The sequence below is a fragment of the Ovis aries genome, chromosome 4, assembly GCF_016772045.2.
Source record: "Ovis aries strain OAR_USU_Benz2616 breed Rambouillet chromosome 4, ARS-UI_Ramb_v3.0, whole genome shotgun sequence".
NCBI lineage: Eukaryota > Metazoa > Chordata > Mammalia > Artiodactyla > Bovidae > Ovis > Ovis aries.
The window spans coordinates 66928691-66951321 of record NC_056057.1 but is presented as its reverse complement, the minus strand read 5'-3'; the positions used below and the strand labels follow the sequence as shown (position 1 = coordinate 66951321).

Genomic DNA, 22631 nt, shown 5'->3' with positions numbered 1-22631 from the left:
GATCCAACCAATCAATCCTAAAGGAAATCAGTCCTGAATATTCACTGGAAGGACTGATGCTGAAGGTGAAGCTCCAATAATTTGGCCACCTGATGCAAAAAGTCGATTCACTAGAAAAGACCCTGATACTGGGAAAGATTGAAGGTAGGAGGAGATGGGGATGACAGAAGATGAGATGATTGGATGGCATTACTGACTCGATGGATGAGTTTGAGTGAGCTCCAGGAGTTGGTGATGGACAGGGAAGTCTGGCATGCTGCAGTCCATGGGGTCCGAAGAGTCGGACACGACTGAACAGCTGAACTGAAATCACTTTCTTTTACTCTGCCTTTCAGGGAAGCAGAAGTTCCTCAAGTATGTATTTTTGAAATCTTTCCCTGTTGATACAAATAGAATTAGTTTACCCTTTCAATGCTTTATACTAGTCTGTTGTGTGAATATACACATTTTATTTAGCTATTTCATTATCATTGGACTTCTGTGTTGTTTCCTGGGTTTTACTGCATTTTACAAATGAACCTGGGCTTCCCTGGTAGCTCAGTGGTAAATAATCTGCCTGCAATGCAGGAGACTCGGGTTCAATCCCTGTGTTGGGCAGATCCCCTGGAGAAGGAAATGGCAGCCCATATCAGTATTCTCGCCTGGAAAATCCCATGGACAGAGGAGCCTGGTGGGCTAGAGTACATGGGGTTGCAAAAGAGTTGGACATGACTTAATGACTAAACAGCAACAATACAAATAATTCTGCCCTCTAGAACAAATATCTAGGAATAGAACTTCTGGTTTATAGGGTAGGTTCACTCATAGATATAAAAGATTATATCTGTCTTTTCAAAGTGTGTGTACCAATGTTCACTCTCATCTGTACAATATAAAAGTACCACTTCCCCAAATAATTCTAAACATCATATTGTCAGACATAAAATTTTTAGCAACGTGATAAGTAAAAAAGAGTAACTCATTATTTTAATTTTCATTTTCTTGAATATTAGTGATGTTGAGCATTTCTTTATCTGTTCATTGCTTCTATTTTACTTATTTTCTGAATTGCTGTTTATATCCTTTGCTCGTTTTTCTATCGGATTATTTTCCTCTTATCATTAATTTTTAGGCATTTTAAAATGAAGTTTTAATACTATATCTTTATCATTGTTGGTCACAAATATTTCTACCCGTCTGTAGTTTGCTTGAAGTTTTATTTATAGGGTTCTTTCTTGAACATATATATTTATTAATGCCAATGTGCTCAAACTTACTACTCTTTTCTTAATGATTTCTTTTTATGTAGAAAAAGTTTCTCTTCTTCTGAGGTTGTAAAAACAAATTTGCATTTTTGGAAAAAATCCTACTGTTTATAGTTTGGACTTTAAGCCTTCTAGAATTTATATTTCATAAGTGTGAGCTAAAGAGCTAATCTTATATTTTCCATCCAAAGAATTGATTATTCTGTCTTTGCTGAGACTCCAGCCTCGTAACATGTTCTCTGTGAGTTATGCTCTGTATGAGGTTCTCTGTAGGCCTTTCCTTTTCTGCTTATTCCAGAAACCCAACAAGGAAGGTATCATGCCCGTTTTTCAATGAAAAACTGAGGTTCAGAAAGGTTAAATAACTTGCCCAAGGTCACACACGCTGTGTGTGTGAGAGAGACCTGTTTAAGTCTGCCATTGAACTCCAAGTGGTGGAGTCAAACTTTGAACCCTGAGCAGATACAGAAATAGCTGGAGATGGAAGTTCAATGACCCTGGCCCATTCAGAAGGGATAGTGGGCCTGGGGGAAGCTTGAGGAACGCAAACAATTAAATCAGGGTCTCTCAACCTTAATTCTATTGACCTTTGGAGTGGATAATTCTTCAGGTGGTTGTGGGGGGCCATCCTGTGCGTGGTAGGATTTTAACAGCACCCCAGTTTTTATGGTTTTTATCCCTTACATAATATTAGTACCTTGCCACATCTCCTCCCCGCCCCTGACTGCTGGCTGTGACACTGAAAACTGTCTCTAGGCATTGACAAATAGATAGGAATCAGTAGTAGCATTAATATCAATTATTAACCCTCAGTAACACCCGTTGATGTTAATTATCAACAGTGATCGATTGCAGATTTTATCCTTGGACTGTTGCCTCTCTGTAGCTGGGGATGGAGGCTCTGGCTTTCCTTTTAAGCTACACCTGCTCGGTGCTCTGTGTCTGGCATTGATCCTTACTCAGCCTGTCAACAGAGGGGCTCTGCTTCACCCTGCAAATGTGCAAGCTTGGTGTGATTGAGCCCTGCCCCAGGTCACGGCCGAGGACATGAAGACGCTCGTACAAGGGCAGGAGTGTCTGGGGCTGGGGGTGCTTCTCTCTTTCCTTTCAAAATATTTTTCTTTGTTGGTGATGAGCACAAATGGAAAAACACAGCCCTGCTGATGTAAAATGATTCCTCAGTCCAGATGTGGCAGGGACGAGGAGCTCCATCATTCATGATTGGCGTCAGGCTGGAAATGTGTGTGTCAGAGTCCCGCCTGACAAGCTCTGGGATTGCAGACCTGCACACAGAAGGCAATGGCACCCCACTCCAGTACTCTTGTCTGGAAAATCCCATGGACGGAGGAGCCTGGTGGGCTGCAGTCCATGGGGTCGCTACGAGTCGGACACGACTGAGCGACTTCACTTTCACTTTTCACTGTCAGGCATTGGAGAAGGAAATGGCCACCCACTCCAGTGTTCTTGCCTGGAGAATCCCAGGGATGGCAGAGCCTGATGGGCTGCCATCTATGGGGTCGCACAGAGTTGGACACGACTGAAGCGACTTAGCAGGAGCAGCAGCAGCACACAGATGGCAGGGCCTGCCAGGTACTGGCACCTTCGGGACGCTTGAAGATCTAATGTGATTTCCAGACGCCCCAGTGCTGTGCAAGGTTCTGGGCAATTTAGAACACTGTTTCTAGCCTGGCCAACTGAGATCCCTCATTTTAAAGTCTGAAACTATAATAAAAATGACAGGGTAATGAATACTCAAATTAATCTGAGCTGCTGTGTAGGTTCTCTTGTTTCTGCCCCTGATAACACTGGTTTTCCCCCACTCAGGATGGCTTAGCTACGTGAATCTTTTTGCACGCTTCCTGTTTTTCCCTGTTTCCATATGGACTTCTGAAGAGACTTTGACAAGCCCCCATGTAAAGTCCAGAGCCTGGGTCTCTTCAGACTTCACCTCGCCATCCAGACTGGTATCCTTGCTGGGAACAGAGACAAGGTTTTGCTGAAACTACTATCTTTAGGACCAGCCCATGGGGGTGCATGGGGACTTCATGATTGCACTTCCTTTTCTAAGATTCCTATTTTCCAGACTCTACTGACACCCTACCCACTTCTGCTGGGTCCCCAGGGCTCCGAACCCATCCTTCAGGCCTGTGGATGAGGCTGAGATCACAACCAAACTGGGCTCCCTGAGTGTGGACTCAGGCCTTCTTCTTTGCGGAGTCTCCTTCATTTGGGGGGAATCTTTCCACGGTGGAGCCTCAGAGGGCTGGGCTCAGAGAAGAAAATTATAAAGAATATTGACCTACTGGGGCAAGAGGTGTCCTGTGGCTGCCATTTGTCTGTGACCTTGGTAATGTTAGGACAGACATGGGCAGACTTACAAAGTCAACCCCTCCCCCCGGGAATGCAGAGTTCTACCCTGAACCTGTGGCGGAGCTGGGCACGGTGTTCTGTAATCCTGGTGAATATTCAGTGGGTTCTGTTCCCTTCACTGGCTCCTGTCTACGCAGACAGCCAGCTGGGAAGGAGAAGCAGAGGCCGTGCTGGCAGCAGTGACAACAGGGGACGGTGGAAGGAGCGCAGGGCCACCGAGGCTGACCCAGGCAGCCGTCGCCGAGCTCCCACCATGGGCAGCAGGGTGTGGGGCGCCTGCGTCCTCTGCTTGCTGGGCCCCTTGCCAATCGTGAGTAGCCAGCTCAGACCCTCCTGGCCCCGCACTGAGCTTGAGATCTGGGAACCGCTGGGCCATCCTGGGGCCCACTGCCCTTCCCCAGCGCAGGAGTCTCTCTACTAAGCAGTCTGGTGGCCTGGCTTGGAGAACTCCTGACACCTGCGGTCCCCACGTCTCCTCCCCCTCCCTTCCCAGGCAGCCTGCTCATCCCTGGGGACCTCTGACAGCAAAACGTCCTTCCTGGAGTTGAACTGAGTTCAACTGCCCATTGCATCCCCCAGGGCCTGTCTGCACCCTCGGGGCCGCAAGACTCTGTCCTAAAACAGTACCTCTGCCTCCCTTTCACACCCTGAGTTTTCTCCACACCTCCTTCTCTGACAAGCTTGCAGAGCCCTCCCAGTCCTCACGATCCCTGGAGCCACTTGATTGAATTGCTTCCTTTGAAGAGGGTGTGGCCAGGGATTGAGTGTGTCTGGGTAGTAAGTGAGAAGTTGCTCCCCCTTCCAACATCTGGGAGCCTTTCCCTCGCAGGGCACACCCTGGGCCCTGAGTAGCTTTCCACAATCAGGTACAGTCCCGAGGCCTAGAAGGCTAGGGAGCAGGCTGCCAGGAGGGGCCCTCTCTGAATGTTTTGTGTACTTTCCTAGAGTTTAATGCAAGTGACAGTGACTTGGGGACCAGGATGGGAGACACAGTCCCAGATTGGAAGCTGTGGCTCCCAGAGTCTCCTGTGAGCTCACAGGACTGAGGTTGCCCTCTTCCTCCATTGGCTTGTATGTGAGTGTGTGTGTGTTTGACAATGTGTGTGCATGTGTGTGAGTGTATGTATGTGTGAGTGTGTATGTGTGGCCGGGGCTATACCTGCTCTCCGTGCACGGCCTTTGAGCTTGGATACCGGTGCTGTGAATTCGCCACGTGACCTAGGTAAGTCCCTTCCTGAGCCTCACTTGTCTCTTTTGTAAAGGAAGAAAATAACGTCTGCCCCCCAGGGCTATTGTGCCTGGAGAAGGGTCTGACTTGCCAGAGGCTGGGCCTGCGGCGCATCATGGGTGACTTCTATTTCCCTCCCCGCGCTGCACAGAGTGGGGCTTCCTCCCTCTCATCTGTGTGCACCCCACAGGAAATGCTTTACTCTAGAAGGGGGACGGAGATCCTGTGGGGGTCACTCAGTCACTGGTGCCAGGGTCAGGGTTAGCACTAAACCCCAGTCTCCCGGTGTGGCCTCTGTCCTGCACAGAGCCCAGGTCAGCTGTAGCCATGGTCAGCCAGGCCAAGGTATGCAGGATGACAGTCTCCCCTCAGGAGGAGTGGGGTCCTGGACGTGGGCCAGATGATCCCTGGTCCCACAGTGAGCTGGGGATCCAACCGGAGTATTGAGATAAGTCTTGGAATGATCCACGTCTTCTCACCCCTAGCAGTTTCCACCTGTGACCACACATCTGGGTCATGAGTTGAGCTTCCCTGAATTTTTCTTCCCTTGGGAAGTGTGGTGGCTGTCTGTTTCTCCTTTTGACGGGAGGCTTCCCACCAGGGGCCTTGGTGGTCCCATAGTCAGGCCCTGAGAAGGCGTCTCAGGGAAGGATGGGATTGTAGATGTGGAGGGGGAGGGGGGCGGATGGAGCCCATGGTCTCATATCAGGCCCCGCCCTCCCCATCTACCCCCTTGTGGACAATCAGACTGCTGTGTGGACATGTTGGGGAGGTAAGACTGGGGCTCTCCTCTGAGGTGGCCCTAGGCTCACTGAGTCCTGGGAAGAAGCCAAGAGGTGTTCCCAGATTGGAGATCCAGAGCCCGAGCTGCAGGTGGAATCTGCATCGTGAGGTCCCAGGGCCCAGGCAGGAGATGGCAGAGCTGAGCCCAAGCTGGCTTTGGGGGAGTGGGGTCAGCCAGCCAGGACTGGGGTGTCCTCCCCTGCAGGGGTGGGTCTGCTGGGGGTGACCCTCCTTACTGGTCAGGGTCTCCAGGTCCTCTCCTAGCCCACTGGCCTTTGGGTCCCTTCCACGTGGTCACCTACTGTCGACTACTCCCATTCTAGTGTTTGAAGTCTCTGACCCCAGCCACTGTCTCATACCCACTATGCTTTTGCTGCGCCTGGGTTCCTGCCAAAGGACGCTAGGAGTTAATGAACCACCTGCTGACATGGACTCTGTGCCAGACACTGGGGGCTTGTGTGTGTGCATGTGGATGTGAGGATGGCCACAGGCAGGGCTCTCCCCTCACGCAGCTCAGGTACATCTGCCCACTCTCTTGTCTGGGCACGTTCTAAAAATATGTTCCTTTCTCTTCATATGTTCGGCTCAAATGCCACCTCCTCAGTCCTTGTGAGAGGGGCCATGCCCTCATAGTGCTTGCCCAGCCCTTGCTCAGTTTGTATTAGATGTATTAGGACCAAGTGTTAACTCCCTTCCTCACCACACTCTTCCCTGGTAAATCCTTGGGCACAGAAATCTACACTGATTGAATTTGATGCGCATGTTGGATTCAAACGTGGGCTGTGGATCCATGTTCACAGTGTAAGGAGCGTGTCTTGTAAAGCTGAGTTCCTTCACATGTGTCTGTGTGGGGCTGTGCCCTGTTGGATGGTCAGCTTTTCTCCAGTCTGGGGAAGTGGGAGGGAGAGGTGTTAAGAATTCCTGCCTTTGACTCAAGCTCCCTGGGGAACTTGTTAAAATGGGAAGTCCTAGATCCAGCCATGCTGCTGCTGCTAAGTCGCTTCAGTCGTGTCCGACTCTGTGTGACCCCATAGACAGCAGCCCACCAGGCTCCCCCGTCCCTGGGATTCTCCAGGCAAGAACACTGGAGTGGGTTTTATGCACTGGAGTGCCTAAAAGTGAAAAGTGAAAGTGAAGTCGCTCAGTCGTGTCCGACCTCAGCGACCCCATGGACTGCAGCCTTCCAGGCTCCTCCGTCCATGGGATTTTCCAGGCAAGAGTACCGGAGTGGGGTGCCATTGCCTTCTCCAGATCCAGCCATAGATCTCTGCGTATTCTTGGCTCCACTGCAGTTGATCTCTGGCTGGGTTAGAGGCACACTTTCAGAAATACTGCTAGAGGGTTTCCAGAAAAGCAGATTGTTTCCTAGCTGATCACAGAGATCATTCCCTGTGAATGATCCACAGATCGTTTCCCAGGGCACCAGGCTCTGGGAAATTCCTAAAACCTAATTCTTCCTGATTGTTGGGCTACACATCAAAGCAGTTATCCCTCCATCTATCATCCATTACCCATCCATCTCTATGTGCATCCCATGCCTTTATCCATCCACCCATCCACCATGCATCCAGTCATCCATCTATCTATGTGTGCTAAGTCGCTTCAGTCAGATTCTTTGCGACCCCTTGGGCTGTACCCCACCAGGCTCCTCTGTCCATGGGATTCTCCACGCAAGGATATCAAAGTGGATTGCCATGCCCTCCTCCAGGGCATCTTCCTGACCCAGCGATCTCACCCGTCTCTCTAACATCTCCTGCCCTGGCAGCCAGGTTCTTTATCACTAGCGCCACCTGAGAAGTCCATCTATCTATATTTTGTATGTAGAGTCACTCATCCTACCAGCCAGCCACACAGTTACCCATCCATTCATTCATCCATGAAGACTTATTCATTTGCTCCTTCACCTCACTCATGGAAAGAAAAAAAAGCCACTGAACGGCTGCATTGTTGAGCTGACCACCCCCGTACCATCCTCTGAAGACTTTTACTTAATGTGTCTCAGAATTGACTTCAATGAGTTGAAAAGGGGAAGCCTTTGTCCAAATCTCCGTCTATCCTCCCTCCCTCCCTGCTTGCCTGACCTTCATCCAAATGGCCATTGCGTTTCTTTGATGAACCTGGTCCTTGTACCTAACTAAGAGCCCAGCCAAGGAAATGAATCAGGCTTTACCTCTGTCCTCAGGTCATTTGACCAGCAAGCCTGGAAGGAGCACACAGCTGGCTTGGCTCATGACATTCATCCTCTGCTGCACAGGTCCTGGGCCACGTGCACCCAGAGTGTGATGTCATCACTCAGCTGAGAGAGGACGAGCAAGCATGTCTACAAGCTGCTGAAGGGATGCCCAACTCCACCTTGGGTACGGGGCTGGGGAGGGAGGAGGTGGCTCGTCATGGGTTTCTCCATCTCCTCCAGTCTCACCGCTCAGGATGGTGGACAAGCCTGGCCCTGGGCTGAGTCCCTCCTGCTCCCACCTCGCTGTCTAGGCTGCCCCAGGATCTGGGACGGGCTGCTGTGCTGGCCGATGGCAGGCTCTGGAGAGTGGGTGAGCCTCCCCTGCCCGGCTTTCTTCTCTCACTTCAGCTTGGAGCCAGGTGAGGGGTGCTGGCGGTGGAGATGGGGGAAGAGCTGAGGTGAGGTGGTTTCCTCAGGCGGTGGCAGAATGTGGTGGCCACGTCCTGGCTTTGGAGTCAGGCAGACCTGGACTGAGCACCTCCTTACCCTTTCTTGTCTTTCTCTGTGAACTTGGATGAGTCAGTTACCCTCCCTGAGACTCAGCTTCCTGACCTCCTGTGACCTGGGGAGAACAAGAGTGCTAGCTGCACAGGGTGCGGTTGGGCCTGGGAGTGCTGTGCTTGGGGTCAGGCACTGAACACTTGTTCTCTGGGTGTGAGCAGGAGGTGTGAGAAGGACTGGCCATGGGGGTGGAGAGGCAGAATCAATCTCCCCGTAAGATGCTACCAGTTGCTTTGTAGGGGAGAGTGGAAGGGCAGCCATGCTCTGCCTCACCTCCCGGGCCTGGGTGTCGGGGGTGGATGGTTCCTCCGGTGGCAGAGAGGGCCTCCTTTCCTTAGGATGCTGGGGACCTAGTTCGCTATTCTGCTCCAAGGAAACAGAAGCTCTCAATTAACAGAAGGTGAGTCTGAGGCCAGAAAGGAAGGTCCCAGAAGGTGTCCCAAGCAGGCAGGACACCAGGCCTCTGGAGAAAAGGCTCCCCTCTCTCTGCTGCAGAGATGAGCTGTCTGTGCAGACTCGACCAGGGTCACTCCCGGCTCCCCCACCTTCCTGGGAAGAGGGGGGAGTCGTCCTGATCACATCTCAGCTTCCCCGGCTCCCTTGCCTCCTAGGGGCTGTGAAGAGGGACTGCACCATTGCAGGCTGGTCGGAGCCCTTCCCGCCTTATCCCGAGGCCTGCCCTGTGCCCCTGGAGCTGCTGACTGAGGAGGTGAGAGGCTCGTCACGGATGTTTGTGTGGCTGGTAGACTGCACAATGGCAGAGGCTGCCACTTCCATTGAAGTTGGCAGGTCGGAATATGAATGACAGCACACTTCTGGAAGATGGCTGGAAGAGAGGGAGTGAGAAGTAGAAGAGAGCAAGTGTTCACTTGCTCCAGAGTGACAGGGCTACGCTGCTGGGAGGAAGAGGGAGGCAGAAGGCACGGTGGGCAGTGTTACCTGGCCAGTGTCTCCTTGACACCCTCTGTGCCCAGGCTCCAGGACTGGGAGCTGTGGGTGGTTCCGGGAAACAAAGGATCTGAGTTGTTCTGGGCAAGGACCACTGCAAAAGCTGCCTGCCCTCTCTGGTCCTCAGTCTGTGCAGTGGTGTGCATGGCTGTGGGAGAGCGAGGGAAACCCAGTGAAGGAAGTGACTCCTACCCCAGCAGCACACTCCATGCTTCCAAACTGAGCAGTGCCTTGGCAGGTCGCTTCCATTCCCGTAACCCCATAGCTCTCTCCCTCCAGCCCTGAAGGCAGAGCATGAGTCTGACAGTCTTTCAGATAAAAAGACTGAGTCAGGGAGAGGCAGTCAAGGGTGATTGACTGCATCCCTCAGGGGAGCTGGGTCCCCGATCAATCCCCTCCCCGCAAGGCTACACCTTCTGTCTCCATCTCCGGGGTCCAGGCTGAGCTGATTGATTCAAATACTTGTTTGTGGAAAGAGCTCAGCCTTAAAGCTGTCCCTGCTGTCCCCTTTATTTGAGGATGTCGTGTTCCCAAGCTGATGAGCAAGCTGGATGTCAATAAACAAGCCCAATTTCCTCCTGAGCTTTGTCACTCCCCAGGGACGCACAGTTTCTGTGGAAGCTTCTTTCCCCTCATCTCCCAGTAGCAGCAGAGTTAAGCATCTTGATCCTCATCCTCCCTCCCACCCCCGCTTCCCTCCCCTGTCCTGTTCCCTCACTAGCCTACAGGCTGTAAACAAACTCCAAAGGGAGCTTGCCTTGGTCCCCACAGACACCCCTGCCCGCACACTGACAGTTTGGGGGTAGAATTGAAAGCGTCACCTGCTTGATGGTCAAGCCTCCCTTTCCTCAGAGGCCCTGTTGCTGAGATTCCCTCTGCCTCCACCCTCCCCAGAAATCCTACTTCTCCGCGGTAAGGATCGTCTACACCATGGGCCACAGCGTCTCGGCTGCAGCCCTCCTAGTGGCCATCATCATCCTGGTCGCTCTCAGGTTCGCCATCCTCATTCCCTGCTCCAGAACCTTCCCTGCCTCCCTGTCATCCACAGCACCAAACTTGATCTTCCACCTGGATGTTAAAGACGTTCCCAGGGCTACTGTGGCCATTTTAACTTCTCCTTTCGCTTTCCCCATGAGTGAACCCATCCCTCTATACCCTAGGATTGCTCCCACCTCCACATCTTTGCTCTGGGGAACTTATTCAGTTTCCTTGGAATGCCTGCCTCTTTTACCCCTCAAATCTGTTCGTATTCAAAGCTCAGTTCTCATATGCCTTAAAGAATCCTCTTTGTCTCTTCTGTGAAGCTGTGAAGCCCTTCTTGACTAATTCCAGCCTTTGGTTGTTGCCCTCCTAAAGCCTTCTCCAGCCTGGCCTGAGCTGTTGTCTCCTGGGAATGAGCCTCGTTTCTTTGATTATCCGGGGGTGGAGGGTGGGGGTCCCCTGTCTTTTCTGCCTCTGTCCTCCACATAATGAGCTCCCTGAAGGCAGGGAACTGATGTTTTCCGTCCCCTCACCTGCACTGAGCCTGGCTGTCCTACAAGGTTAAAGCTGAAGCCTTACATTCAGTGCAATGGATCCAATCTGATAAAAGCCAATCCAAGCCCATGTGATTCACCTCCCTCGTGCTCAGCCTCCCCAAGCCTGCTCTCCCTCCTTGCCTCCTGTTTTCCTCACCCCTCCCACTCCCTCCAGGAGGCTCCACTGCCCCAGGAACTACATCCACACCCAGCTGTTCACCACCTTTATCCTCAAGGCGGCAGCTGTGTTCCTGAAGGACGCCACCCTCTTTCACCGGGAGAACATGGACCACTGCAGCTTCTCCACTGTAACAGTCGTGGGTGGGGGTGCTGGTGTGGGCAGGGAGGTTGGATTAGAGATGTCAGACTGTGCAGTCCAGTGGGCTGACCCCGGGGCTCTGGCTTTGCCAAGGACAGAGCGGGAAAGCACCCCTCCCCCTTCCCGCCCCTCCTTGGGGTCAAGTCCTAAACCCTCTTGAGCCCAGCCCCGCCATTCCCTTGCTCCACTCTCTGCTCCATATTCTGTATTCTGGTTTCATTCCCCATCCCAGAGCCCAACCCAGAGCACATTTCACTCTGCTCATGCTTTCCATCTCACACTTCCTCTGGGCTCGGTCTGTGCTGGGTGTGGGTGTCAGGGGCTGGACAAAGCCAGGTCCTTTCTTCAAGAAACACCCAGGATGCCTAAGGGGACAGATTGTACCAGATTACAGGACCATCGGGTAGAGGGAGCCGAAAGCTGGGAGAGAACAGGAGAGGGCTTTAGAGAGGAGGTGGCTTTGGAGCTCTGGGGAGCCAGGGAACGGGCAGCAGTGATGGGGAGGGAGCGGGGAGGACCAGGGTGAAGCAGCTCTCACAGACAGGAGAAGCTGGGGCTGCTCCAGGAAACAGGGAAGCCATCATGGGGGTGGGGAGGTGGACAAATGAGGGGAGACCAAAACTAAAAGAAGCTGGGCTGAGTGTGGGCAGCTCTTACTAGGTTTCCTGACACTGTACCGGAAATGAATAGATACATGAATGAACAAACCAACAGACGGCCTTCATTCCTTAATGTAAGAAAAAATAACAGCATATACACTTGGTGCTTAGGTACCAGGCGTTATGCTAAGTGCTTCACATGCGTTGTCGCGTTTTCTTTCCTGTGTATATTTTCGTTTTAGTTCCATTTGTAGAGGAGGGATAGTTGGGAGGCCACCCCGGCTGCTGAGTGGTGGGAATGGGGCCAAGCGCTCAGAGCCCTCGCCTCTGAGCTCAGAGTCAAGCGCTCTGCCACCCAACCGATGGGCAGAATCACCCAGTGAATGAGTGACGCATGCGCGCATGCGCGTACCTGTGCAGGGTGGAGCTCTGCAAGAGTAAATGGCGTTCCCTAGCCTCAGCTCTAGGGGCAGACTTGCGCTTGGGAGGGATGGCGAGCTAGTGTCAGTGAAAATAGTAGCAATTTGTATACAGGGTTTCCAGTTAATCCTTATGATGAGACCATGAGTTAGGGGTTGGAAGTTTTTCATTTTATATGTGAAAAGTTAAGGTGTGGGTGGGTTACCCAGATGATAAACTTGAAGTCAGGCTCTCTGGATCCCAAATCTGCACTCTTCACCACCATGTTATACTGCCACATCCCTGCGGCGGTAGCCCGAAGTGGAAGAGACTGGGGGTAGGGAGCTTGAGGGGGCTCCGGTGGGCGTCCTGGCTCTGAGGCACCCAGGCCCCGGCCCACAGGTCCTGTGCAAGGCTTCTGTGACCGCCTCTCATTTCGCGACCATGACCAACTTCAGCTGGCTGCTGGCAGAAGCTGTGTACCTGACCTGCCTCTTAGCCTCCACATTGCCCAGCACAAGGAGGGTCTTCTGGTGGCTGGTTCTCGCTGCCTGGGGTGAGCACAGAGGGCTGGTTTGGGCACCATGGTGGGGGGATGGAGGATTGGGGATGACCAGGGAGCTCACTCATGATGACCCCAAGGCCCAGAAAGGGGAAGGACGGCTGTAGTCATGCAGCGAGTGTTGAGATCAGGACCAGGTCCCCTGCCCCGGGGCTCTCACAGGGTCCTGCCTTCACAGTGCCCTGTGTGACTGGTGGTGGTGGTGGGAGGTGGGCACAGGATGCAGACCCTTACTCATGTCTTTTCTGTACCCCCACAGGGCTTCCTCTGCTCTTCACCAGCATGTGGGTGGGTTGCAAGTTGGCCTTTGAAGATGTTGCGTGAGTTTGGGCTGTTCCTTCATCACACCTGTACTGGGTCCTGATGGGGTGTGGATTGGATGCTTGGGTGATGAGGCTGTCCTCCAGGCTGGGATGAGGAGGGGGTCCCTGGTTCTGACTTCAGGAATTCCCAGGGCTGGGTGAGGGGTGGGGAGGAGTGGGAGGCACAGTCCATGGATAACACAGAAGAGGCTTGAGCCTGGGCAGCAAGGGGGCACAGGGTCTCAGGTTTAGGGATCTCAGGGGATAGGGGCTGTAAGTAGGAACCTTCCAGAACAGGGGAAGTGTTGGGGCCACAAGAAAGCAGCAAACACGACTGATTTTTGAGAAACTCACCCACCTTGGTGAAGGGAGAGGGTGAGCCCCTCTTGAATTAGGGTGTCCCCTTGGAAAGGGCTTAAATGTCCCTAGGAGATAAGTCTGGCTGGGGGTAAGGTGAAGCTATAAGGATAGAATTCTAGAGGGAGGAGCCTAGAGCTGTAGGTAGAGGGAAGAGAGGAGAGAGGAGCAGGGGTACCCCAGAAAAGGGCTTCCCAGCATCTGCGCCCCCCCGCCACGCCGCCATCAGTCCAGGCCTGCTCTCTCTTCAGGTGCTGGGACCTGGACGACAGCTCCCCCTACTGGTGGATCATCAAAGGACCCATCGTCCTCTCTGTTGGGGTCAGTGCCTGAGGCCAGTGTCCTCTGCATTATTCAGCCAATCTCCCTGGGCCTACCGAGCAGCCATGCGCAGCAGGAAACATGACTCCAGGCTGGGAGTCTGGACATCTTGGGTTTGAGCCTGACTCAACCACATGTGCTCTGTGAGGCCTTCTCTGGACCTCAATGGTGAAAGTCGCTCAGTCGTGTCCGACTCTTTGTGACCCCATTGACTGTACAGTCCATGGAATTCCCCAGGCCAGAATACTGGAGTAGGTAGCCTTTCCCTTCTCCAGGGGATCTTCCCAACCCAGGGATCGAATCCAGGTCTCCCGCATTGCAGGTGGATCCTTTACCAGCTGAGCCACAAGGGAAGCCCATGAATAGCCCATTGGAAAAATCAGAGCTCAGGCTTCTTCTAACTCAGAATTTTGTGAGTCTGGTGGCCTGGTTGCGGATCGCCTACCATTGCAGTGAGGCCTGGCTGGGGGTGTAGAAGGAGCAGCAGCTGAAACCCCTACCTTGCCCACACTCAAGGCAAGGCAGCCAGGACTGGTTTGCATGGCCTGGGTGAATGCACACATCTTTGTCGATTTTGTAATTGTGCAAGTGAAGGCCACACGCTTTTTAGAAGAGCCTGAGAGGTGCTGGAAGCAGGATGAAAGGTATGACCTCCCACTTTTGGCCTGGGACTGGAGGAGGGCCTGAGCCCAGGATCCCCTGAGCACCATGTCGGACCTCCCAGTCTCCAGGTGACAAGGTCGCGAGCAATGACTTGCACATCCTGGCCCTCAAAGACCTGAGGTTTCTAGTCCCCAAAGAGGTCCTACCCCAAGCCATTTGGGTCACTCCTGCCACTTGCCTTCCATCTTCCTGCACCTCCATTTCCAGGTGAACTTTGGGCTTTTTCTCAATATTATCCGTATCCTGCTGAGGAAACTGGAGCCAACTCAGGGCAGCCTCCGCACCCAGCCTCAGTACTGGTAACATATGTGTGTGTATGTGTGTGTGCATGTGGGTGTGTGTGTATGTGTTTCAGGAAATTCTGGGGACATAACTGGTGCAGGAGTCAAATGGTTCTTTTTTATTCGCGATTAGGTGTCCATCATCTTGGTTCCGTGCTTCTCCCCAGGTTCCCAGAGAGAGAATAGATCTGGTCCTTGCCCTCCAGTGGAACACAATATAGGAAGAATGGGGGTCCTGAACAGCCAGTTAGCAACCCACATTGTGGGCGATGAGTGAGGAGATCAATTTCTATGGGAGCTTGTGGAAGGAGATCCTTTCTAAATGGATCGTGGGGTTGGAGTACAATCTGGGAGGACTTTCTGGAAGAGGTGTCCTTGAATTAGACTTTGAAAGATACATAGACTTGACTGGGTTAAATTGAGACCAGAGCATTTGAGAGAGAGAACAGCAGAATCCAGGCCTTGTCTTCTTCTGCAGGCGTCTCTCTAAGTCAACGCTTCTCCTCATTCCGCTGTTTGGAATCCACTATGTCATTTTCAACTTCCTGCCTGACAGTGCTGGGCTGGACATCCGCCTCCCCCTAGAACTGGGACTGGGCTCTTTCCAGGTGAAAGTCCCCACAGTACTCTCTCCTTCCCTCTGAGTTTTTGGGTGGGAGGGGAGTGCTGCTGTCCACAGGGTTGGTTGATTTCATGGAAGATGAGGGTGATTAGACTGGTTATTCTTCCTTCCAGGTACGTATTCATCTATTCAACAGTCCCTCTGTTTGTTATTTTATATCCACCTATCTATTCATTCACCTATCCCTGAATCTGTCTACCCATCCTTCCGTATATCCATCCATTCACTCTATTCAACATTTTGTTGTTGTTTAGTTGCTTAGTCGTGTCCAACTCTTTGTGACCCCATGGACTGTAGCACGCCAGGCCTCCCTGTCCATCACCAACTCCTGGAGCTTGCTCAAACTCATGACCATTAAGTTGGTGATGCCATGTAATCATCTCACAAATTCAGCATTTACTGAGCACCTATTATGTGCCAGGCTCTTTGCTCAATACTGGGGGATGCAGAAATAAATAAAATCAGAGAAACCGGCCATCAGGCCAATGATAAAGCTTTTGAATGCTTGCTACGGCAATTACATATGGCAATATGCCTGGCAGATAGTAATGTGATGAATATGTCTACTTTGCATTTTTCCAGAGACCTGGCCCAGGTCACAGCCTGTTGGGGGGTGGGGGAAAAGGTAGTAGAAGACTACAGACATCTGAGGCCAGGCCAGGGTGATGGGGTCTTTTCTGTTTGACCCCACAGGGCTTCATTGTTGCTATCCTGTACTGCTTCCTCAACCAAGAGGTATGTGACTCAGACTGTCCTTATTCTTTAAGCCTTTCCTCCCACCACTCCTAAGCCTCCTCCCTCCTGTCCAGCCCCTGTAAATCCCACCTCAGGCCATAACTTGAGTCCTGCAATCCTTGTGGGAATCTGTCCTGAGTTTCTGCATCAAGCTTAACCTGAATACTTCCTGTGAACGTCTTTTATCCATCCTTCCTTTGGTCTTGGCGAAGCTTACTATCCATTCATCATGAGGCAGAAAAGGCTTCTCAGGGCTTAGAAGAGGGATGTAGGGGCTGAGGGGCTAAAAGGGGTCCCTCCATTCTGTATTCCTAAAATTGAACATTAGAGAGAGTTGGGGGAAGGAGTAAGTCAGATCCTAGAAAGACAGAGAGAAGACACAGAGGAAACAACAAAGTCTAAGGTAGACACACAAAGCCTAGGAAAATAGATTCAGGCGAAAGACAGAGAAGATGATGGAGAGCAGAGGCAGGGGTGCTGAGAGAGACCACCTGGAGGAGAGATACGCAAAAAGAGCAGACCAAACAGGCAAACACACACATGAACAGCCAGAATGTCCCTGTCCTGTGCCAGTTGCTCAGTCATGTCTGACTCTCTCCCCTGCGGCTCCCCTGTCCATGGGATTTTCTAGGCAAGAATACTGGAATGTGTTGCCATTCCCTTTTCCAGGGGATCTTCCTGACACAAGGATCAAACCCAAGTCTCCTGAATTGCAGGCAGATTCTTTTTTTTTTGGCCACTTTATTATTATTATTTTTTAATTTAAGGATAATTGCTTTACAGAATTTTGTTTTTTTCCGTCAGACATCAGCAAGAATCAGCCATAGGTACACCCATCAGGCCTCCCTCCTGAACCTCCCTCCCCATCCCACCCTTCTAGATTGTCACAGAGCCCCTGCTTGAGTTCCCTGAGTCATACAGCAAATTCCCATTGGCTACCTATTTTACCTACGGTGTTGTAAGTTTCCATGTTACTCTCTCCATGCAGGCAGATTCTTTACTGTCTGAGACACCAGCAAAGTCCCTATAGACCGAATAGATGGTGCCAGTGCACTTGTAGAATTATGGAGAGATGGCAGAGAGGAGTAAATCATAACATCCAACCTGGAAGACACTTCATATTTTTCCCTTCGGACAGAGTTGCTATACAGGGAGTAGTGGGAGGATTTAACTCAGCTCCCGCGACAACCAGGTCCTTTGGCTGTGTGCACGGGCAGACTCATGGGCTCCCTCTAGTGGCCACGGATTTATGGTGGGCTCAGTACTCTTGCCTGGAAAATCCCATGGACGGAGGAGCCTGGTAGGCTGCAGTCCATGGGGTCGGCTAAGAGTCTGACACGACTGAGCGACTTCACTTTCACTTTTCACTTTCATGCATTGGAGAAGGAAATGGCAGCCCGCTCCAGTGTTCTTGCCTGGAGAATCCCAGGGACGGTGGAGCCTGACTCGTCGCACAGAGTCTGACATGACTGAAGAGACTTAGCAGCAGCAGCTGTTCTGCTGGAGACCTGGGCACACAGACCTGTCTGCCAGCTGTGGAGCATTGCTACCCCTTACCTGACACTTCTGTCTCTTATTGGCTCCCTCTCCTCTGACATTCTTTGTTCCCACTAGCCTCTCTGAGCCTCCTGCAGACTTATCTGGGATCTGGGAGCAAACACAGGACTTCCATACTTGCCTGTAATGGTTCATGGGCCCTGAGCTACTTGGAGAGGACAGAGTACTTATCTTTTGGCCAGAAACTCAAGAAAACACCCATAATTGTCTTTAAGTGGGCCAAGACAAAAGCAGTACTAAAAGACAGAGAAGGAGCCAAAGGGAGTAGTCAGAAATACTTGCAGGAAGGAGGAAGTAGTATCCTCTAGAGTTAGTACTTAGCTGTGGCTGTGGCCAACCATAGCTTCTCCTGCTGCAGGAAACCCCTGTCTCAGTTTCTCCTGCATGGCCTCCCCTGGCACCCTCAACCCCACTGGGGCTGAATAAAGAACTGGCAGTGGGACCCTCCTAACACCCTCCCTCTTGTTCTTGGAGGTGAGGACTGAGATCTCACGGAGATGGCACGGCCACGATCCTGAACTTCTGCCAGCCCGGAGGACTCATATCAAGTGAGGACTCGAGGGTGAAGGTGCTGACATCTGTGTGTTAGGCTGGTCACAGCCTGCGACTGGAGCCCACACCTGAACCTGGGCAGCTACCTGGGTCTACCACCCTCCACAGCATTCCATGGGAGCCCTCATGCTTCCACCCAGCACTTCTTTCCTGTCTCGTTCCTGACTCTTTTTCCCGGGTCCTTGTGTGTCCGCTCCTGTTCTTCTCATGTCCCTCCTCCTAGAATCTGGGCCACAGCCCAAGGCCAGAGGAGCCAATAAACCTGTAAACGCATAGCTGCGTTAGAGTGACCCCGTCCGCCTCTGCGGGGGAGGGACCTGTAAGCTTTGTTCGGACCCTGGTGCTGGTGTGCATTTATGCCATCTCCGTTCCTGTCACATCCCCATCACGGTCTGTGCACAGTCTCTTATTTAATTCATTAAAAATATATATATGTTCTCTTTTGTCTCTGCTTCCATTCCCCTCTTCTACAGGCAAACATTCCACTGTGTTAAATGCGAATACTTGTTTCTGTGTTCTTGCAAAACATGTAGTGTTGTGTGTCTCCGTACTTTTAATTTACATAAATGCTGTCGGTTATATGCCTCATCCTGCTTCTAATGTTTTTCCTCTCAGCACAGTACTTTCAAGAGAGCCACCCGTGTTGCCATGTGCCCATCTGGTGGCTTGTTTTGACTGCCTTATGGTGCCACATGGTGTCACCAGCCACGTGTGACCATCCCATCTTCCCCCGCCTCTAGGTGACTGTTCACGTGCCCTCTCGTCCCCAGGCCGGGGAGCCTTTCATCTGGACACATTCTGGGGAGTGAAAGCTGTGCCAGTTCAGCCGATATGCCTTTTCTTAACATGACAGAGTGTTTCCAGATTGCACTCCAGAACTGCCAGCGAGATCTCCACTCCCACCAGCAGCTCCACCAACACTTGGCATTACCCAGCTTTTCAATGTTTGCAAGTCAAATGGGTGTACGGTGACATCTCCTTGTTGTTTAAATTTACATTCCTCTGATAACTAATGAGCGAGCATCTCTTCTCTTCTTATGCCTGTTAGCCTTTTAGGTTTGGCCTTCTGGAAAATGCTCGAATCTCTCTCTTTGCTTTCCTCTAGGGTGGAGGTTCCTCAGTCCTAGGTTTTTCTCTTATGTCTTCTCCATTGCTTGCCCTCCTGTGTCCCCAGCCTGCTTCTTCCTCCCAAGTCCTCTGCCCAAGTGCTGCCCCCGAAGTAAGGCAACATGCTTTTCTTCCTTTGGTTTCAAATCAGAAAAGTAGTTCATCCTCATTGCCGGGCATTTGGGAGATATAGAAGGGATTTTAAAAGAAAATAAAAATCAGCCAGTGGGCACTTCCCTGGCGGTCCAGTGGTTAACACTTTGCCTTCCAATGCAGGGGTGCAGGTTCTAGTCTTGGTTGGGGAGCAAAGATCCCACATGCCTCACAGCCAAAAACCAAAGCATTGAACAGAAGTAGTATTATAACAAATTCAGTAAAGACCTTAAACAATGGTCCATATCCAAAAAAAGTCATTAAATTAAAAAATCAGTCATAATCTCATTACTCAAAGACAATCACCACTCGTATTTTTGTATGTTTCCTGAAACATTTTTCTCCTCTGCTTCCTTGAAACATTGTGAGATCATGATATGTTCATAAATTTCTGTCATGTCTTATATTTAAAATGAACATAAATGATATATAAAAATGGACAACAAGCACATGAAAAGATGCTCAATGTCATCAGTCATTGGGAAAATGCAAATCAAAACCATAATGAGATAGCATTTTGTATCCAGCAGAGTGGCTAAAATGAAAAAAAAAATAACAAGTATTCATAAGGATGTGGAGAAATTGGAACCCTCATGCTTTGCTGGTGGAAATGTGAAATGGTACAGTTGCTTTGGCAGAAAGTCTGGCAGTTCCTGGAAAAGTCCAACATTTAGTTACCATGTGACTTTGCATATAGGCAAAAGAATGAAAAACTCGTGCCTGTACAAAACTTAGACATGAATATTCATAGCAGCCCTACTCATAACTACCAGAAGATGGAAACCCAGCTGTCCATCGATTATTAAGTGGATAAATAAAAGGTGATATATCCATGCAATGAATAACAAAAGGAATGAAATATGGATACATGATTCAACATGGATGACCCCTAAAAATATTGTGCTAAGTGAAATGACTTAGATATGAGAGATTATTTATTATATGATTTCATTTATATGAAATACTCAGAATAGGCAAATCTATAGAGACAGAAAGCAAATTAGAGGTTTTTAGGGTTGGGAGGATGGAAACTGATTACTAATGGGTACTGGTTTCTTTTAGGGGGAATTAAATGTTCTAAAATTAGAAAGTGGTAATGGTTGCACACTCTGTGAATATACCAAAGACCACTGAATTATATACTTTAAAAGGGTAAAATTTTTGACATGTGAGCTCTATCTCAAAAAAATTGTTATTCAAAAAGTAAACAAATCATTGCTGCAGAACTCTTGCAGGCCTATATTCTGCTTCATAGTTTGTAAAGCCTATTTAATAGTCTTTTTAAAGCATCAATATTTCCAGTTTTATTTCATGTATCTAATATTCTTTATTTAACCAATAAGTGTTTTACAAATATTCTATTGGTGAACTTTGCTTCTAATTTCTTAATAGTTGTGATGACAAACTTCTTTGCATGTAATTCTTCATGTACAACTCAAAAAAATAAAAACATTGGAGTAAACCCATAAACATAGAATTTTTTAGCCAATACAATGCAGGTGATAAGTTTTTAAAATCTTATTGGCAAACTGCCTCCCAGAAAATTTGACTCAGTGTATTCTTGCACAAGTGGTGTGAATCTGATGGTCTCTTTGCTTCATTATTGCCATTAAAAGTATCTTCATCAGCTTAATGGTCAAACAGTGGTTTCCTGAAGTTTTAACTGGTGTTAAGTAGAGGTTAGTTAGCAATTGGAAACAGTGGTTGAAGCAGAAGCTCACTTTGTGAATGATCTATTCCTTCCTTAGAGGCTTCATCTATGGCCTGAAGCCTACTTCTTGCTTCCTTCCAGTTTCTACTGGAGCTTCAAATTCCCACCACTTTGTTAGCCTCTTCCATTACAAGAATCCCTGGACTGGGACTGTATCAAGGGTTCTTATGTATGTCCTTTGATTGGCAAACCCCTCCCTTCTTGGGACCTCAGCATCCCCATCAGTATGGGGAAAGAAGTCGGTCAGTAAGTGGCTTCTGAGTTCTCTACAAAAGAGAAATTGAATTGCAGGCAAGGTTGAGGCGAGCAATGCTTAAATTGGCCACCAGATGGCAGAACAATTGCAGTAAAGAACCCTGGATGGGCAGACAGAACTTCCTGGATGAGGCCCCAACGCTGGAGATGATGGAGATGCTAGCCTGGGCATAGTAAGCCCGCAGGGCTGATGGAGAAAGGGGCTCCTGGTCTGGCCAGCATAGGGGAACAAGAGGCTCCTGGAGGAGGGGGCAATGCGATACCCCTAAGCCCTTCTCACCTCAGTCTTGCGGAGTTAAGAAGCTGATGAGAAGAATAAGAGCTGAAGAGACAGGAGTGCTCACTGGAGTCTCCCTACAGGATTCACAGCAGATTGCGTAGGGGTTCCCTGGACCGCTGGTTCTGCGCAGGAAGAGTAGGATTTCCCATCATCCACTGCAGCATTTTCCTTCCAGCCGTATTCTCCGCAGGTCCTAAAAGGCATTTTCTAAAGGAAAGGAAGAAACTCTCCTTCCTTCCTGTTGTGTCCAGCCGGTGCTCCTCTCCATTGTAGGAAGGAAGAGTGACAGTAAAAATGAGGGGCTTGTTCCCTGTCCCAGGGGAGCCCTCGGGAGTGTTGAAGCTATCCCCAAGGATAAAACTTGATGTAAGAATGGGTGTGCAGGGCTAACATTTTCTCAGCTGTAGGAACTCAGAGATCGGGGTGTTGGTGAGGGCAGGAGCAGTCAAAGAAGGCTTCCTGGAGGAGGGGACTCAGGTTGGTTGTATAGACTCTAGAATTCCACAAGACCAAGCACCACCATCTGCTGGGCAGGAAGCAAGAATGTGGCTGATCTCAAGTTGGGTAGCAATGTTTGGAGGAAGGGTCTGCAGGATAGGATGGTGGGTATCAGACAGAGACTTTGTTCTCCCCAGGAATATTCATGGGCATTCCTGTTGGAGTGCTGGGTTCTGCAGGGCCACCCATTTGCTCAGTACATGCTTAGGTGGCAGACAACTTGTAGAGCCTAGAAACACAGCTGCAAATAGCTCCAGAACAACCCTACTCAAGGGGCTTAGGGTCTGGCTTGGGAGGATATGGGTCAGAAGATAGAACTCCTTGGGTTGGGTTGAGTAGAAACATGATGTAGTCAATGATGTTAGGGAGAGGAGTCAGAGGCAGTGCCCGTGCCCCACCAGGGGACCACTGTGGCGAATTCCCCCTTCCACCGCTTTTGGCTGCAGACACAGCTGCTCATACCAGTAACACTGGGGATAAAATGCCAGATACCCAACACGGCTGTCCTGAAAAGCCGAACTCCTCCACTGGCCT

General features: G+C 50.4%; 1 protein-coding gene across 4 annotated transcripts; it reads left to right on the top strand.

Annotated features, from left to right (window-relative positions):
- The first annotated feature begins 3757 nt into the window (after window positions 1-3757).
- On the top strand, window positions 3758-20823 carry GHRHR (growth hormone releasing hormone receptor). Of its 4 annotated transcripts, XM_012176253.5 has the most exons (14): window positions 3758-3924; window positions 7880-7982; window positions 8110-8217; window positions 8971-9068; window positions 10202-10299; window positions 11000-11132; window positions 12544-12697; window positions 12963-13023; window positions 13614-13683; window positions 14554-14645; window positions 15106-15235; window positions 15943-15984; window positions 18016-18089; window positions 18834-20823. In XM_012176253.5, exons 1-14 carry the CDS (start codon window positions 3868-3870, stop codon window positions 18835-18837), a joined length of 1224 nt encoding a protein of 407 aa, XP_012031643.3. In that variant the 5' UTR covers window positions 3758-3867; the 3' UTR covers window positions 18838-20823. The 4 variants fall into 4 exon arrangements, with proteins under 4 accessions (XP_012031643.3, XP_060270385.1, XP_042104247.1 ...); XM_060414402.1 differs by having other exon boundaries at window positions 3758-4836; window positions 18016-20823; NM_001009454.3 differs by lacking the exon at window positions 18834-20823 and having other exon boundaries at window positions 3784-3924; window positions 18016-18265.
- The last annotated feature ends 1808 nt before the right edge of the window (window positions 20824-22631 follow it).

Excerpts from the sequence above, each read along its gene's own strand:
- GHRHR (XM_012176253.5), top strand. The coding sequence starts at position 3,868 with ATGGGCAGCAGGGTGTGGGGCGCCTGCGTCCTCTGCTTGCTGGGCCCC. Across the intron at positions 9,069-10,201 it reads TGGAGCTGCTGACTGAGGAG|AAATCCTACTTCTCCGCGGT; the intron begins GTGAGAGGCTCG and ends CACCCTCCCCAG. Across the intron at positions 10,300-10,999 it reads ATCATCCTGGTCGCTCTCAG|GAGGCTCCACTGCCCCAGGA; the intron begins GTTCGCCATCCT and ends CACTCCCTCCAG.